Source organism: Poecilia mexicana, unplaced genomic scaffold (assembly GCF_051168715.1).
Source record: "Poecilia mexicana isolate PSO_F unplaced genomic scaffold, ASM5116871v1 scaffold_17, whole genome shotgun sequence".
NCBI classification, from domain to species: domain Eukaryota; kingdom Metazoa; phylum Chordata; class Actinopteri; order Cyprinodontiformes; family Poeciliidae; genus Poecilia; species Poecilia mexicana.
In genome coordinates, this window is record NW_028263386.1 from 11,339,734 (window position 1) to 11,355,139 (window position 15,406).

Consider the following 15,406-nt stretch of genomic DNA (forward strand, 5'->3'; position numbering starts at 1 on the left):
GTTCCACTGTATGTCCATTATTGTCTGTGATGTAGTGTTTGACTGTGGAAAATCTCCTCCTGGTAGATTTAAGGGGGCATCTGTTTATCTGTGGGGTGTCGGTGTAAATTACAGCAGACATGAGGGGAACCTGTCGTAACCTCCCACCGTGAGATTTCTGTTTTGGCACTAAAGAAGACCGCTTACATACAGTCATTTTTCTCACTCTGTGAAAGTTTATGCCTGAAAGCTAATCAATAATTTACAGAGAGCAGGAAAGTGTTCCGATATATTAGGATTCTTTTTAAATCTGAGTTGTGCATTTGTGTGTGTGTAGTGTAATTCTCAAATTCTTAAATGATATTCCATGTTTTTCTAGAGTATACATGTACACCCTGTTGTGCAGTGTCTTTCTAATTGTAATGCAATTTCAGATCAACAGCAGGACGATCCTGAAGTGCTGTGAAGCGTGGTTGTTTTGAATGTTCTCCACTCGAAGACTATTTTTTTGTACAATGACTAATTTCCATTCCTCCTGAGAACTCTTTAAATCCTTTATTAGTCTTAAAAGCTCCTAAAAGGTTCACTCTCCAACCCTCAAATGGGTCTTTTAATCTCATCCTGGTGTTCAGTCTCACTTCACCAGTTCAGAAAACTAAATGTCTAAAGGCTTAAACAAAGGAATCCTGCTTCAAAATGTTGTAAAACAAAAGCCAAGTTAAATTGCAGCAATTTTAAGTTGAATTAAATGTGTAGCTATCCTAATTTTCTACTCACCAGAAGTTTCACTTTTTTATTACATTTTTACAAAAAAAAAAAAGATACATTTCAAACTTTCCTATAGAGGGCAATTAAAAGTATACTTTTCATAGTTTTTGGTTCTGGTCTTTATTTGTAGAATCATAATTTGTTTTATAAAGATACATTAAGCAATAACGTTGCTAGGAGACCCGGACATGAAGACGTTTATCCCAAAGTCATCCAGCAGCCCACATGCTCTGAGTTTTGTATGTGTATGTGTGTGAGCACACTCCTCTCTCTTTCCCCTCTCCTATGCGCCTGTGTGTCCTTGCTCTTGCTCATTCTATAAAGCCGGCAGCATCCCCTTCACTCACTGCACTCTCTGTGATTTCCGCTGAAGCACAAACAAAAAGATCAACTAAGCTCTGCTGGGAGGATGAACAACAAACACTGATGCTTCAGGTTATTTCCTTTTTTTAAACAAAAGCTTTTTTTTTCCAGCCACAATTTTATCAAGACCGAAGAGCAAGACTTAACTCCTACACTGATCTGCATCTTTTTCATTTCTGATTCATCAAGTTGCTCCTTTTCAGGGTTTTTTTTTTTTTTTTACAATATGCAAAAGAGCTGAATGCAAAAGGTCCGGATTTTACTGGAAGGCGGAGAGATGGAACAAGGAGAGATTTAAATGAGCTGTGGATTCTGTTTGTCATGACGAAGCATGGAGAAGACATCTGTTTGCGTTTCTGCACACTGATTCCTGTTTGGTTGCTGGCTTATCTCACAAAACAGTAGCATTGCATGCTTCAAATCCTGCTTTTAAGAAAAAAAAAAAAAAAACAATTTCAGCAGGCTCTGAAAATGCTCCCTCTTCTCATGAATTTTCAATGCAGGCATCATGTCTTTCAGGATTTCACTTGAGCTTAAGAGGAATTAGTATTTGCTTTCAAACTTAGGAGTCATTTTGCATGCAGACGCCTTCTCTCAACTTATGTTTTGCATCCCTCTATCTGTCAGCAATCTCAACCTCCCCATAATCACAGAATTAGACCTTCTTATTTGTATCTTCTTATTGTGTTTTCTTTTCTTCTTCTTTGCCTGAGAGCAAACTGGACTTGGAGCAAGTGCATTGCAGCCGACACTCTCTCCTCATCCACACGTAGCTCTCCTCACTATTTTTGTCACCGTCCCTCACTGCGGTATCCTCCGTTCTGACACAATGTTCGAGGAGCTTTGGAACTCAACAGATCAGGTTGGCCTCAATGGATCAGAGGCAAACTTATCTCGAAGACGTTCGTATGACATAGAAGAGGACGGGAACCAGCATCCGTTTCTCACTGACGCCTGGCTGGTACCGCTCTTCTTCTCTCTCATCATGCTGGTCGGACTGGTGGGCAACTCTCTTGTTATCTATGTTATTTCCAAACACAGACAGATGCGAACAGCCACCAACTTCTACATAGGTAGGCAAAAATAATGTACATCTTTATTAGTTTGTGGAAAATGTGAAAGAAACTGACATGAGGGTGTTTGATGGGATTTACAAAACTCAGTCAGGAAAAGTCTGATTTATATCAAAACTCTGAATTTACTGTATCCAATAAATACAGATAATAAAGCCCTTTCTTCCTTTGTTATTCTGCTTACTAAACTCAATTTTGTTGTGTTATTAAAGCTTAAAAGTGACAAACGGTGCAAAGAGTAGTTTTGACCAATTCTGTCTGCAAATAAAAGAAAGCCTGTTGCTATTTTTATTTTTATTATTTTTTGCATTCACTCCCTCCTGGGAAGAGGTTAAGACTGCAGGCAAGCCATTCCACATATCTCCTGCATGCATTCATACATGCATAATGTGTTCATAATGCCGTTCCACATGGTCTTGTTGAAAAATGTATGCATAAATCTGAAAACATGTTTTTAAAGCAGCATATTTTAACAACTCAATGTCTTATTTGCCATCACACAGGTTTCTAGGAGCAATTATGTTCATTGCCTTGTAAAAGTATTTATCCACCTGAACTTCACACTTTGTCTTGGTAAAGCCACAAACATCATCATATATTGATATTTGTAGTGTACTATTTCCTTCAGATAATAGTTAACTTTTGTACTTTGTTTTACCTTTAGTTTAGCTCCAGTGTTAATTAGTCTCCTCTCTCAAGGTCCCTCCTCTTCTCCTTGCCACAGCTGTTATACATCGCATCTAATAATTCTACCTTTCTCTGATGTCACTTTACTACCCTGTATATGAAAGCAAGCAACCAAATACGCTACAACCAAAACTATGTTTCACCCTGTGGATGGTGTGTTCGGGGTTTTTCAAGTAGTTTCCCAAACTATTTCCCCCCCAAAAAAAAAAACAATCAAACAATTAATGGAAGGCCCTAAAAAGAGATAGAATATAGAAACTAAGCTCAAGGCATAATGATTATTTAACATGACACAATTTCAAGCTTACCGTTAAAACAAGATAAACTGACCTAACATATGAGAAACGAAGGTGGCTGATTAGACAAGAACACATTTGGAATGGGTCAAGGGGACCATCTGCTTGTAAATTTAACTAACAAACAGGAAGTAAACACACAGTTGAACATTTAACCTTAATTACTTATAACCTCAACAAACCTCTGAGGCTCTTACAGAACGACTGGATCGACTCTATGATTAGATCACACACACATATGGATTATATGACTTTTAATGGAAATAGTTGCACTGGAATTTATTTAAGCAACATAGTATATTGGGCTCCACACACACATCCACACACCCCACATAGCATGATTAAATAGGATGTTGTATTTTTTATTGAAAAAATACACGTATTTATAAAACATACAGCATCCTTTTCAGTCAATCATTCACCACATGAAAATGGACAGATGCTCTTTTTATTATAATATGACAAAAGGTTCAAAGATTTCATACTTTTGCAAGGCTCTCAACACAATATCATCACAGATATAGACATGAAGCTTATAACAGTCTGTTACTAGTTCAGTAATTAGCCTTAATAATATGTTTAATTTTTCCAAATTGCACACGTCTTTTGAAGTTGATGAGCTTGTTTACAACAGGCTAATATCAGAAACATAAAGTACAAAAGGTATGCAAAAATGTATTAAAGGGCATAATTTCACTAAATTAGACTTTATATAGCAGCAAACATAACGCTGGTGGAAAATGAAAATGAACTGAAAAGCTACACCTATTTTCAGAACAAACGTACTGACACCTCATTTACACCAAATTAAGAGGCACTGAAACCTAACACTATCCAACACATGCACAGTTGTATTGGCAGATTATACTTTTTTACAACCATAGCATCATCTATATTAATGGGATTGTGCTAAAGGATAAACTATTTGTTTGCATCTTTTGAAGGCACGTTAATAAAAATGTCTCATGAAAGTGGTAAAATAATAAACATTAAACTTGCTGTGGCATTTCCAGAGGCAGAGCTGTTTGCAACAAGCTGCTGGTTTTTATAGGTCAACAGCTTTGAGTGTAAAATGAAATTAACTTGTAATCCTTTTTTGCAGGATTTTCCTGATAATTGAGTATTTCCATGAAGCTATCTATGTGTGTCATGCACAGGTTGTTTTAATTTAAACTGTTGGGAAATAAAATATTACTATTAACTAGTATTTGTTTGGATTAGTTCTTTGCATCTTGTGCAGCCTGCCTTGATTGAAACAAGGTTCACCATAAAAATAGTTGTAAAATAATAGTGTAAAATGAGATCATCCACTGTGTTCATATTCTATGTCTTTTTTCAGTATTCAGAACACGCAGATTTGCAATCTGGAATGTATTTGATAAATGCCATTACCAAACCAGAGGTGATTGATTTACCTGAGTTTGCTCCACAAAGTAGTGTGGGAGACGATGGGGTGGGGTGGGAGGGCAGTAAAATAAATGTGATCACATTCATTTGAATTAAAATAATGTTTTTGTAGCTCTGTGACTCGGTGCATAAAGTCTGTGTATCTGTGTTTGCACATTGCACTCTGGATGTGAGGAGGATTTGATCTTGGTTAATACATCCCAAGGCCACTGCACTGAAACAGTGTAATATCCAGCATAATTTAATTAGCAACCACATCATCTAGCAATCTCTCCAACAATATGGTTAGGCTACAACAATGTGATTAGATCAGCTCTTACAACAAATGGGGAATGGGGTCTGGCATGCTTGCTACATCCAGTGATGGATGCATGAGACAGACTGCAAACCTCTGACATGTTATCAAAACATAAATGTTTTTTTTTATTTTTTTTTTTATGGGGGGTTGCTTTACACTAAGAATTTAAATTTGGGAAGCATAGGTGCAAAGACCCACAGGCAGTCCATAAAATGTTTAACACACCTTCAGTTTATAACCACCAAATAATATATTCTCTTTCTGAAGCAGCTTCTTTGTACCTGATTTCAAATGCATAAGGGTAAACTGAAGTCATACAATATTTTATGTATGGAATAAACGGATCAGACTAAACAAGGATACCAACCCATTTCTTAGCATTTATTTCAAACTTGACATTTTCGTGTCAGATTTTTAAGGGATATTTCACAAGCTTCATATGCCTTTTTGAAAATTCCAAATATATTGACTTTTAAAAGCATGCACCATGCCAAGTTTAAATTAATATAACAATTATGGCTCTGATTGTGCTCCTCTTAATAATATCATTAAGAAACAGACACCATATTAAATACCGTACAGTCATTTATTCGAAAAATACTTTTGGATAAATATACAGAATCCACCAGTTTCCTTAATAAAGTGAAGTATTTGAATGCCGTAGAGATTATTATGGTCCATCTTCTCTTACACTTGGTATCAAACACAAAATGGGTTTTGGGTTTCAACAATTCCACGTTATTACTGAAATAAACTAATTTTCTCTTAGTCCATGCTCACCCACCTGCAAGGTGGTTTCCTCAATATGACATTTAAAAAAAAACATTTGGGAAATAAAATAATACTTGTAATATGTTATTCTTGGATGAATTACAGCAATGGTCATCAAAGCAAGATATTGCTTTTAGACAGAGAAATCATAACTGTCATTCATTTGTACAATCTATTTTTTAAAAGCTACAGGTGAGAAGACGTCTGGTTCTCGACATGCAGCAGACATCATTTGGTGATGTGTAAATGTGATTGAGGAGAAAAGGTTAAAACATCACTGACATCAAGACACAAAAGATAATCAGCTCTGGATTTTCTCCCAGTGCAAATCAAACATGACAGTTCCCTGACTTAATAGGTGGTAAAGGCTACCCAGTAATTTAGTTTTTAGGGGATAATTGACAAGACTAAAATTAAAAATTGAAAATTGGAGAATGCCAATCCGCTGCTACACCAATTAGGACCACTGACGAATAAAGTGAACGGAACCGGTTATCTCTTCGCCATGGCACCTGCCAGAAGTTGACTTTAGGGAGCAAGTGAAATTTTTTCTCCTAAAAGTGGATATGTTAGAATCAGAATAAATGGGCGATGTGTGAATAGGTTTGACAGGGCTCACTGGTACTCATGGGGAACGAAAGCTGACGTGGGCAACAACCACTTCAGCTACTGTAGCTCAAGTTGCTGAAGGAGGTAAAACTACTTCTGACAAAAAGGTTTTAAGATATAAAGTCTGTAGCAGTTTGCAGACCACTCTGAGTCACAACAATCCAAATGTTATATCTGACTGGTGCATCTAGTTTTTTGTTTTTTTTCCTTCAGGTGCACAACACATCCATTTGTGTCAAATTTGTAATCCTGCAGTCCATTAAGAGAGATCGATGTGAATGTGTCTAAAAACGAATATTCTAATTTTGAGCAATTTGGACTGAAGACTATTAAACCTCAAATGATAGAACAATTATTATATTATTATTCTCATTTATAAAATAAATGTCTAAGTAAATTTATTTCACAGTGAACTGTATTGTGTGCAATACAGTTTGTTCTGCTTACTGGGTCAGAACAGTACCACCAATATCCCTGGAAAAATATATATTCTGAGGCTGTTATTAAAGAAAATGTTTTAACCTGTACTATGATTTTTTTTTCCCTGAACATCAGTAATGTATTTTTAATGTCTGACTTTATTCAATTGAACTGCCAGAAAGAACAGCAAAAGGGACAAAAATACAGATGGAAAGCCAAAAGAAATAATAAAAATAATAAATTAAAAAAAATAATAAAAAAACTAAGTAAACACTGAAAGAGGGCTTTTTAGGTTATGCAATATAAAAAAATGGACCATTATAAGCGTTCTTAAATTATAATGCATGTGGACTGATGTAAGAGAGAAAATTACCTGACATGTACTTTTCTTTCCATCTAGCAAACTTGGCCGCCACCGATATAATCTTTCTGGTGTGCTGTGTCCCCTTCACTGCCACTCTCTATCCCCTCCCTGGTTGGATCTTCGGCAACTTTATGTGCAAATTTGTTGCATTTCTGCAGCAGGTAACATAATAATATTCTTATTCCTAAGTGTTGGTTCCATTCTTTTAAACTTTCTGTTTGCACTGCATTCTTTTATTTCTATTCATCGTTCTCACTTGTAAATTACCTATTCCAACGATATCACATGCTTATCCTATAGGCTGAAAATTACTAATATTAACCATAAAGTCAGAAGTGTTTTAATTAATAAAATGCTACAAGTCTGAAATTGCTGTTAATAATTTGTTCATGAAAATGAAAATCACACATCACTGACTAATATTTGAACATTCATACCATCACAGTTACTATTGTTATTGAAACTGGTTCAACAGCAGCAATTATGTCTGCAGTTTAAAACTTTTTTGCTTTTAAACTGTAAATTTCAGCTATTTTAGTGAAATTAATATTTTTTGCAGATTTGTTCAATTGTGATTGTACATATTTTGACTAATTGAAAAAGTGCTAAATAAACAGACTGAACTTCCCTTTCCAGTCTTACTAACCACTTCGAGTGCAAGACCACTCAAAGTGCCTAGCACTGCATACACATTCACAAACACAAATAAATGCAGGCAACTTTCAGTTAAGTACCAGCACATTAATTAACATGTGACAAGAGGAAGCTGGAATCAAACTTACAACCTTCTTATTGTGAGAGGACCACTCTACCAGTGAGCCAGAGTCACCTACATCCAGAGTACAGGCTGAATTACGGAGAAAAGCTGAGAGACGCTCAATGTTGATTTTTTTCATCACACTGGACGCTTTGATTATGTCATTTTCAGCGACACTCAGCGATGGAGAACCTCAAGGTTGTGGTTTTGTTTGACTCAAATAAACCCAGACAAACAGCCAAAAGTGTCAAGTAGTTAAAGATTAAAGCCAAACATGGCATTCCATCACGTCCATCCTGAGTTTTATCATGGCTTACTCAAATAAATAGAAATTCAGTTCCTGGCACAAATACAATGAAAACAATTCAGGTTAGATGACCAGCTTACTATATGTCCAAATCTATGTATCATGTGGCCCTGTTATTTTATTATTATTATTATTATTATTATTTTTTATATGTGCAATCTTTGGATTTAGGTAATATAGTCAAAAAATCTTCTTACAGTGTTGACGCTAGCTGAGCATAACAGAAAACACTGACAAAGATCAATGAAAACAAAGAAGCTTAATTAGTAAGAAACTGGTGAAGAATGACAATGAAACCATTTGAGCTTAATCACAGAGCTGTAGAACAGATCTAGAAGAGTGCACAGCAGGGAAGGAGACAAATTAACACAGCAGGAGTGGAACTGAAACGCAAAAGGATGTTTAAGTCCAAAAGGAGAAAAGCCTAGCACTAACATGAGGAGAAAAAGTCAAGCATTGAGACATTCAACACAAATGAATGAACTATATGGGAAGAACTAAATAACAATAATCCATAACTGATCACAACTAATCACATCAACATACTTCAGGTAAAATGGGGAATCTGAAAGCTAAGCATTAAATGAACCAAGATATCAAAGAGTGTCCAACCCAGAAATTAAGAAAAATACAAAAACCAAGTACCATGGATTAGGACAGTGTATTATTTTCAAAATTTTGTAATTTTTAAGTCTTTTTTTAAAAAATGACTACATGATTGTTAATGTTTTGTTGTCAGTAGATGATCAGTCTTGAAAGGGGAACTGCAGAACCAAAAAGGGGTTGCTGCTAAATGCTGACTAATTTTCCAGACTTTACATTGCCATCTCAAAGAGTTTTCTTCAATTTCAGTTACACAAAGATGGGTCCATTTGTTGGAAGACTTTATCGCAATTGCTTCAGAGTTGTAGTATGAGCAATAGGATTCATTTAATGGCAGAAACAAGTCCATCTATTCTACACAGACCGAAAATTCTCTCTATACGGTGAAGATGTTTTGAATCAGAACTTTGCTCTATACTCAAGTCTATCTTTTTCCATGCATTTTTGTCTTTCTGAAAGCTTAAGGAAGGCCATTACAGTCTGAATAAATCTTCAAAGAAATGTCATCTGTGAAATCAGACATTACCCTCCTCAAAGCCAGATGATAGCAGAAAAGCTTCAGTATAATACAAGATACAAGATACAAGTATCTTCTTAGATAGATGAAACCATCTTGTAAAGAAGTACAAATTTCTATGATTCAAGAAAAGCTAGAGTAACTGCAAATGTATTTCAAAAGTACTCTTGAGTTTGAAAAGACATGCATAATCTTTTTTTCCCAACTTCTCCATTTCAGCTGTGTTTAAACTGAGACAAATTAATTTCCGTTCAAGATTGAAAAACAAGAAGTGTGGAAAAAAAAAAACAAAAAAAAAAAAACAAGCATAATGCATCCAAAATAAGCAGAATGTCACAGAAGATTAATGGAGAGATTTCAGTACAGGTCTTAAATCAATAAATATCAAAACTCTGTTTATTTCTTACCATTCATGGTAACAGCAGGCATCCGTGCTCACGTCTCTACTTTTCTTTTTATATTTTCCTGTCCTTGTCTCTCGTGAGTTCACAACATTTATACATCTCCAAACAATCATACACCAATATCATTACTCAGACAGGTCCTGCACCTGTGCAGTTATAGGCAGGCGACTGAATACGTTGCTGCTCGTCTTGTCACCATGGAAACACTGAGTTGTTAAATGAGAAAGACCAACCTGGCTTGCAACATTGAAAGGCTATGGGGATCTCCTTGCACATAATTAAACATGGACTTTCTACAAAGTTTTAAAAGACAGAACCTTCAATCACTTTACAATAATGTCTGTAGAAAATTAGCAAATTTCCATGTAGTTGTAAATTCTATGGGATTTGCAGAGCAAAAAGTATCTTTTTTTTTTTTGTTCTAGTGATTTTTTTTTATGGACTTTATTTTTGATCGACTGAATCAACTTTTATGTCAGAATTGACTGACCATAAACACCTGGCTGAAAAAACCCTGGTAAGAAAGGAACTATTACTGCATACAACATAACGCATCACATTTACTCATAGTTGCTTTGCTTTACACTGAATTAAAGCTCCAATAATGAAAAGCAAAAAGTGAAAGGAGTAAGAAGTAAATTGCTAAAGCAAGAAGAAATAGTATAAATAAGATCCTGCATATTAATAAAAAAATGGATAAATTAATTAATAGAACCAACTGAAGAACTAGTAGATATGGATGAGTTGTGGTTTAAACTTTTGGACTTTCCACTCCAAAGATTTTTTTGTTTGTTTGTTTTACTTTTCAACATGTTAAAAATCATCTTTTGCCTTTCTGCTAATTTCAAATTTTTCCTTTTATGTAGCAAAAGGCATATTATCTGCAGAAAACCACAACAAAAAAACAAACAAAAAACAAACAAAATCTAAAGCATAACTTAAAAAAATGTTTAAAATATGTAATATTTGACTGAATTATAATTTGGATGTTATAATGCCAAAAATACTCCAAACTCAATTTATGTCAGTACTTTTTAAATTTCATCCTGTTTTAGTTTTTCATTCAGTCTAATCACTATTCATTTCATTTTCATACATAAACCTTAATATTAATCAACTTTTCATAACCTATAAATATTTACTCAAAACTCTAGCTGCACTTTACCTGTCACTATGAAAAAACTATGAAGAAAAACTCATATTTTCATCTTCTACTTAGCAGTTAAACACAGTAATAAATAAGGCTGCAATTCCTCATCTGGGTCAGTGCTGGGCAATGCTGTCAATAAAAATCCAATAAGCATAGTCTGGTTTGCTTTAAACCACACGACTAATTCCTTTTTCAGTTTAAAGAGGTAGTGAAAACTGGATTTGGAGTACTGGGCGTATTACAGCAGGGTGTAATACATTGTAAGTCCTGAAAATCACAGGGAGGAGATCATTTTCTCAGCAGCCTTAGTGCTGAACTCAGCATGACCCCTTTCAGTCTTTTATATTCAATCCTTTGAAATCCTGATGTCATGCGCCAAACCTCTGTGGGGTAATGGGTCCTGGCATTATAACTACTCATAGCACCAAGACAGGTCCAGCAGGAGGCAGAGATACAGACTGTTGGGAAGAATCATGTCTTACTTTAAAGTAAATGTCTAAACAGAATGGATCCAATGTTACATGAACCAGCATTTATTTCCGCTCAAACATCAGAGTCAAGGTGCCTTTATTGTCAGTGTACAAAAATACAACAGAATTTCAGAGATGGAATGGTCCTATAAAATAACAGTATGTTAATATTTAGTAATTACGTATGTTCAAAAATCATTATCAAAGTATTAAGTACAGTTTATGCTTCTCAAAATTAGGGCTTGATTGATTTCTAATTTGCTTTTTTTTTATTTATAGCAATAAATTATTACATTATTTTCTTGTTCTAAATACTCTCGAACCCCTTTTAAAATATGGTTGTGAAATTGTCTATTTTGCATTCATCTCTTTGTACCTATTTGTATTTTCATGTCTGAAAATAATTTTAGCACTTGATGTTTATTATATTGGGACATAGTGTTATCATCATGCTTGCAGGGAACATGCTGTTCTTTTAATAATAATTAAATTCTTTTTGAAATGACACATCCTTGTATGAATGACCTGCAAAAAGTAATAATGCCTACTGAACTTTTTCACAAGAGAGGACTACCCTGACTTGCCTATCTGGTCATGTCAGACATTGTTAACTCTATTAGAGCTTTTTCTCTCATAACTTTTTTTTTTGTCAAAATACTTTGACTTTATTCTAATGAAATATGTATGTATATATATATTTTACTTTCTTTCTCCTGGCCCTAATACTCCGTCATAAAAAAAAACAGCACAACATCAATTGTGACTAATTTTCAGTACATTTCATGTGTCATTGTAAAAATAATAGTTGTTGACATCATCTCCTCACCATAACTGTGTTTTTACATGTTTAAGAAACATGTTCTTATTCAGAATGCGTTCGCCTGCGTTTCATTCTTAGGTGACGGTACAAGCCACCTGTATCACCCTGACTGCCATGAGTGGTGACCGCTGTTACATCACCGTTTACCCTCTCAAATCTCTCCGTCACCGCACCCCAAAAGTAGCCATGATAGTCAGCATTTGCATTTGGATTGGTATGTTGCATTGCTTTTACCTCACTGCTAGACACGAAAAATGAATCATTGAAAAACAAAATGTATTTAGCATGTGTGACTGACTTAGAGTTTTGTTAAAAAAAAACAAAAAAATAAAAACAACACATCTGCTTTGCCCAGGCTCCTTCATCTTGTCCACCCCAATTTTAATGTACCAGCGGATTGAGGAGGGCTACTGGTACGGTCCGAGACAATACTGCATGGAGAGATTTCCCTCCAAGACGCACGAGAGAGCATTCATCCTCTATCAGTTTATCGCTGCCTACCTGCTGCCGGTTCTCACAATCTCTTTCTGCTATTCGATGATGGTGAAGAGAGTAGGTCAACCCACTGTAGAGCCTGTTGACAACAATTATCAGGTGTGGACAAAGAGAGATTGAAAACTGTTTGCTTTTGTTTGCCTGAATTTTAAAATGGGTTTGAATCAAGTCTGTTTTGAGTGGCTGTTGTCAACAGTTTAACCACAATTGCACATGTACAGTTTGGTGCTGCCTGTTTATTTATACTGTAGAGTTCAACTTCTATGAATAAAATGCCCATGTAGACAACAGAAAAAATTACTACAAAGACCTAAGCTTGTAAATAAAATTTGCTAAAAAGTATTTCTGAAGATGTTATGGAAAAATACAAAACCACATTGCAGTTAGAAGGAATGTTAATATGTGTATAGTTATTGTATCATTACAAAGTTATTATTTCACTCTATATACAAAAATCATGCCAGGCATTACACCTTGCATCTCTGGATTTGCAGCTAACATACAATAATACTTATATAGATTTCATTTGAACTACAATGGAAGACATGGGTTGTTTTTCTTTAACATTAAACTTTTATAATTGAACAGCCAGGAGGATTCCTATACAATCTTTTTAAATTTGATTTGTATTATTTTCTACACCTGAATAAATATGGTAAAAAAGGCATAAAAAAAGATATGCCTTAGCAGACTTTATTTCTTTACCCATTACATAGGTATTACACTGATTTATATTTAAATAACTTTTACCATTAATTGGCAAAATAATACCTTGATTTTTAAGATTTTAGACATCAGTATTTTTCGTTTTATCAGGTAAGGGCCCATTTTAATTTTTCAAACTAACAACAACCATCAACAACATAGCCTCGTAAATAATAATAATAATAATAATAATAATAAATGCTGATATCTGTTGCGTTATCTTTCTCAGGTCAACCTCCTGTCTGAGAGAACCATCAGCATCAGGAGCAAAGTCTCCAAGATGGTGGTGGTGATCGTCTTCCTCTTCGCCATCTGTTGGGGTCCCATCCAGATCTTTGTGCTTTTCCAATCTTTCTATCCAAACTATCAACCCAACTACACAATGTACAAGATCAAGACCTGGGCCAACTGCATGTCCTACGCCAACTCCTCAGTCAACCCCATTGTTTATGGGTTTATGGGAGCCAGCTTTCAGAAGTCTTTTAGGAAAACCTTTCCATTCCTTTTTAAGCACAAGATCCGGGATAGTAGCATGGCATCAAGGACTGCCAACGCTGAGATCAAGTTTATTGCTGCAGAGGAAGGAAACAACAATAACGCTGTGAACTGACTCAGAGAATTTAAAGATAGAAAGTGAGATTGTTGTTTCCTGAGAAACTCACCTGTCAGCCAGAAGATCCTTTTGTAACCTGCAGAGAACAACAGATTCATCATGAAGGAAAACACTGTGCTCTGTGTTCATTTTCATGTCTTCATTAATTTCCATATTTGAGCGAATGAATATGAACAGTTATCTGAAACTGCAGTCGGTCAAAAGTTTATAAAATACATCCGCAACTCAAATTTAAATGTATTGCTTTTGCTTGAGCTCAGTTAATGTTAGACTCAGAATCAGCTGTATTGGCCAAGATTGTGTACACAAACAAGGAATTTTACTTTGGTTTCAAATGCTTACATCACACAAAGATTAAACGTAGATATGTAAATTTAAATTATTATTATTATTTATTTATTTATTTTTTTTTTTCAGAAAAGCACAAAGTACAAGCAGGTGTAGTCCTGAGGCATTCTGAGGAACAACCTTGGATCAGATATCAGATAATGTCAGGTTGCTTGACAAAAGCTGATCTTTTCTGGGTTTTTAGTAAGTATATGCTCTGTGTTGACTCCTACAGGGACCAGATCTCATCAACTGGTGGGCAGGCTCTAGCTTAATGGTTTAGTTTCCGTCCAGTTGTTAAGGGGATTTGATGAAGTGAGTTGCAACCACAAGCTATGAAAAAATTAAATAAAAATAACACCCACAAGAAGTTGTGACTACTGCAACAGTAAAAGCATCCCATTGGTGAGGTACTCAGTCTTGATTGCTTACAGCAAACATCTGAAATTTGCCTCAATGATCAAACAAATTGTTCTAATTTTTTGTGATTGCTTATCTACCACCTGACTATTTTCTATGTATGCAGCAGTTAAAATTATTATAAAGTTGTTTTATTTCTGAAATTTACCTAAAATTCAATGTCAAGTCATTTACTGAACTGGTATTAAAAAAAAAGCATTGGTTTTATTGTTTTAATATTATAATGAACAGCACACAAATACAACATTTTATGAGTCTGAAACTCTGGTACCCATTGGCAAAAAAGGTTACAATGTGACTGACCAACTTTAAATAGCATCATTTTTGCAGTGAAAGCAGAAGACAAACGCACGCAAAACTTGAGTTAATCCTTTTCAGACCTGTGAAATTGTGACAAACTATAGGAAAGTGGGGAGGTTAAAAATACTTCTGGAAGGCACTACTCCTGAATTCACACAAATGTGTGTATTTCCATAAAGGTTTCTACATGTTTAATATTCATTCTTAATACTGGAGAACTGGCAAATGTAATTAAAGTGCTGTCCGTCCTGAATTGTACCCCCTAGGTGAAGTGGCTTTGTATGTGTGGAGCTAATGCATCCTAAGCAATCTGAAAACCCAAACAAAGCTTCGGCCAGCTGCTCATGAGTCTTTCCTGTGGCCAGATATGATGAATGGAAACCTACTAACAGAAAGGCGTAGAGGCGGTGGAGCACAAGTTTTATATCTCTGTGGCCACAAGTCTAACCTTCATGCCTTTTTAAACACTTGTTTTCACAAAAG

The 15,406-nt window shown here is 35.2% G+C and overlaps 1 protein-coding gene across 1 annotated transcript; it reads left to right on the top strand.

Moving 5' to 3' along the window:
• The first annotated feature begins 397 nt into the window (after positions 1 to 397).
• Positions 398 to 14,035, top strand: kiss1ra (KISS1 receptor a). Its single transcript, XM_088014722.1, has 5 exons — positions 398 to 2,183; positions 7,072 to 7,196; positions 12,142 to 12,277; positions 12,419 to 12,657; positions 13,493 to 14,035. The coding sequence occupies exons 1-5, from the start codon at positions 1,940 to 1,942 to the stop codon at positions 13,871 to 13,873; spliced, it is 1,125 nt and encodes a 374-aa protein (XP_087870848.1). The 5' UTR covers positions 398 to 1,939; the 3' UTR covers positions 13,874 to 14,035.
• The last annotated feature ends 1,371 nt before the right edge of the window (positions 14,036 to 15,406 follow it).

Coding starts and splice junctions, on each gene's coding strand:
- kiss1ra (XM_088014722.1), top strand. CDS start 1,940: ATGTTCGAGGAGCTTTGGAACTCAACAGATCAGGTTGGCCTCAATGGA. Junction 7,197..12,141: donor TTGTTGCATTTCTGCAGCAG/GTAACATAATAA, acceptor TTTCATTCTTAG/GTGACGGTACAAGCCACCTG. Junction 12,658..13,492: donor CTGTTGACAACAATTATCAG/GTGTGGACAAAG, acceptor TATCTTTCTCAG/GTCAACCTCCTGTCTGAGAG.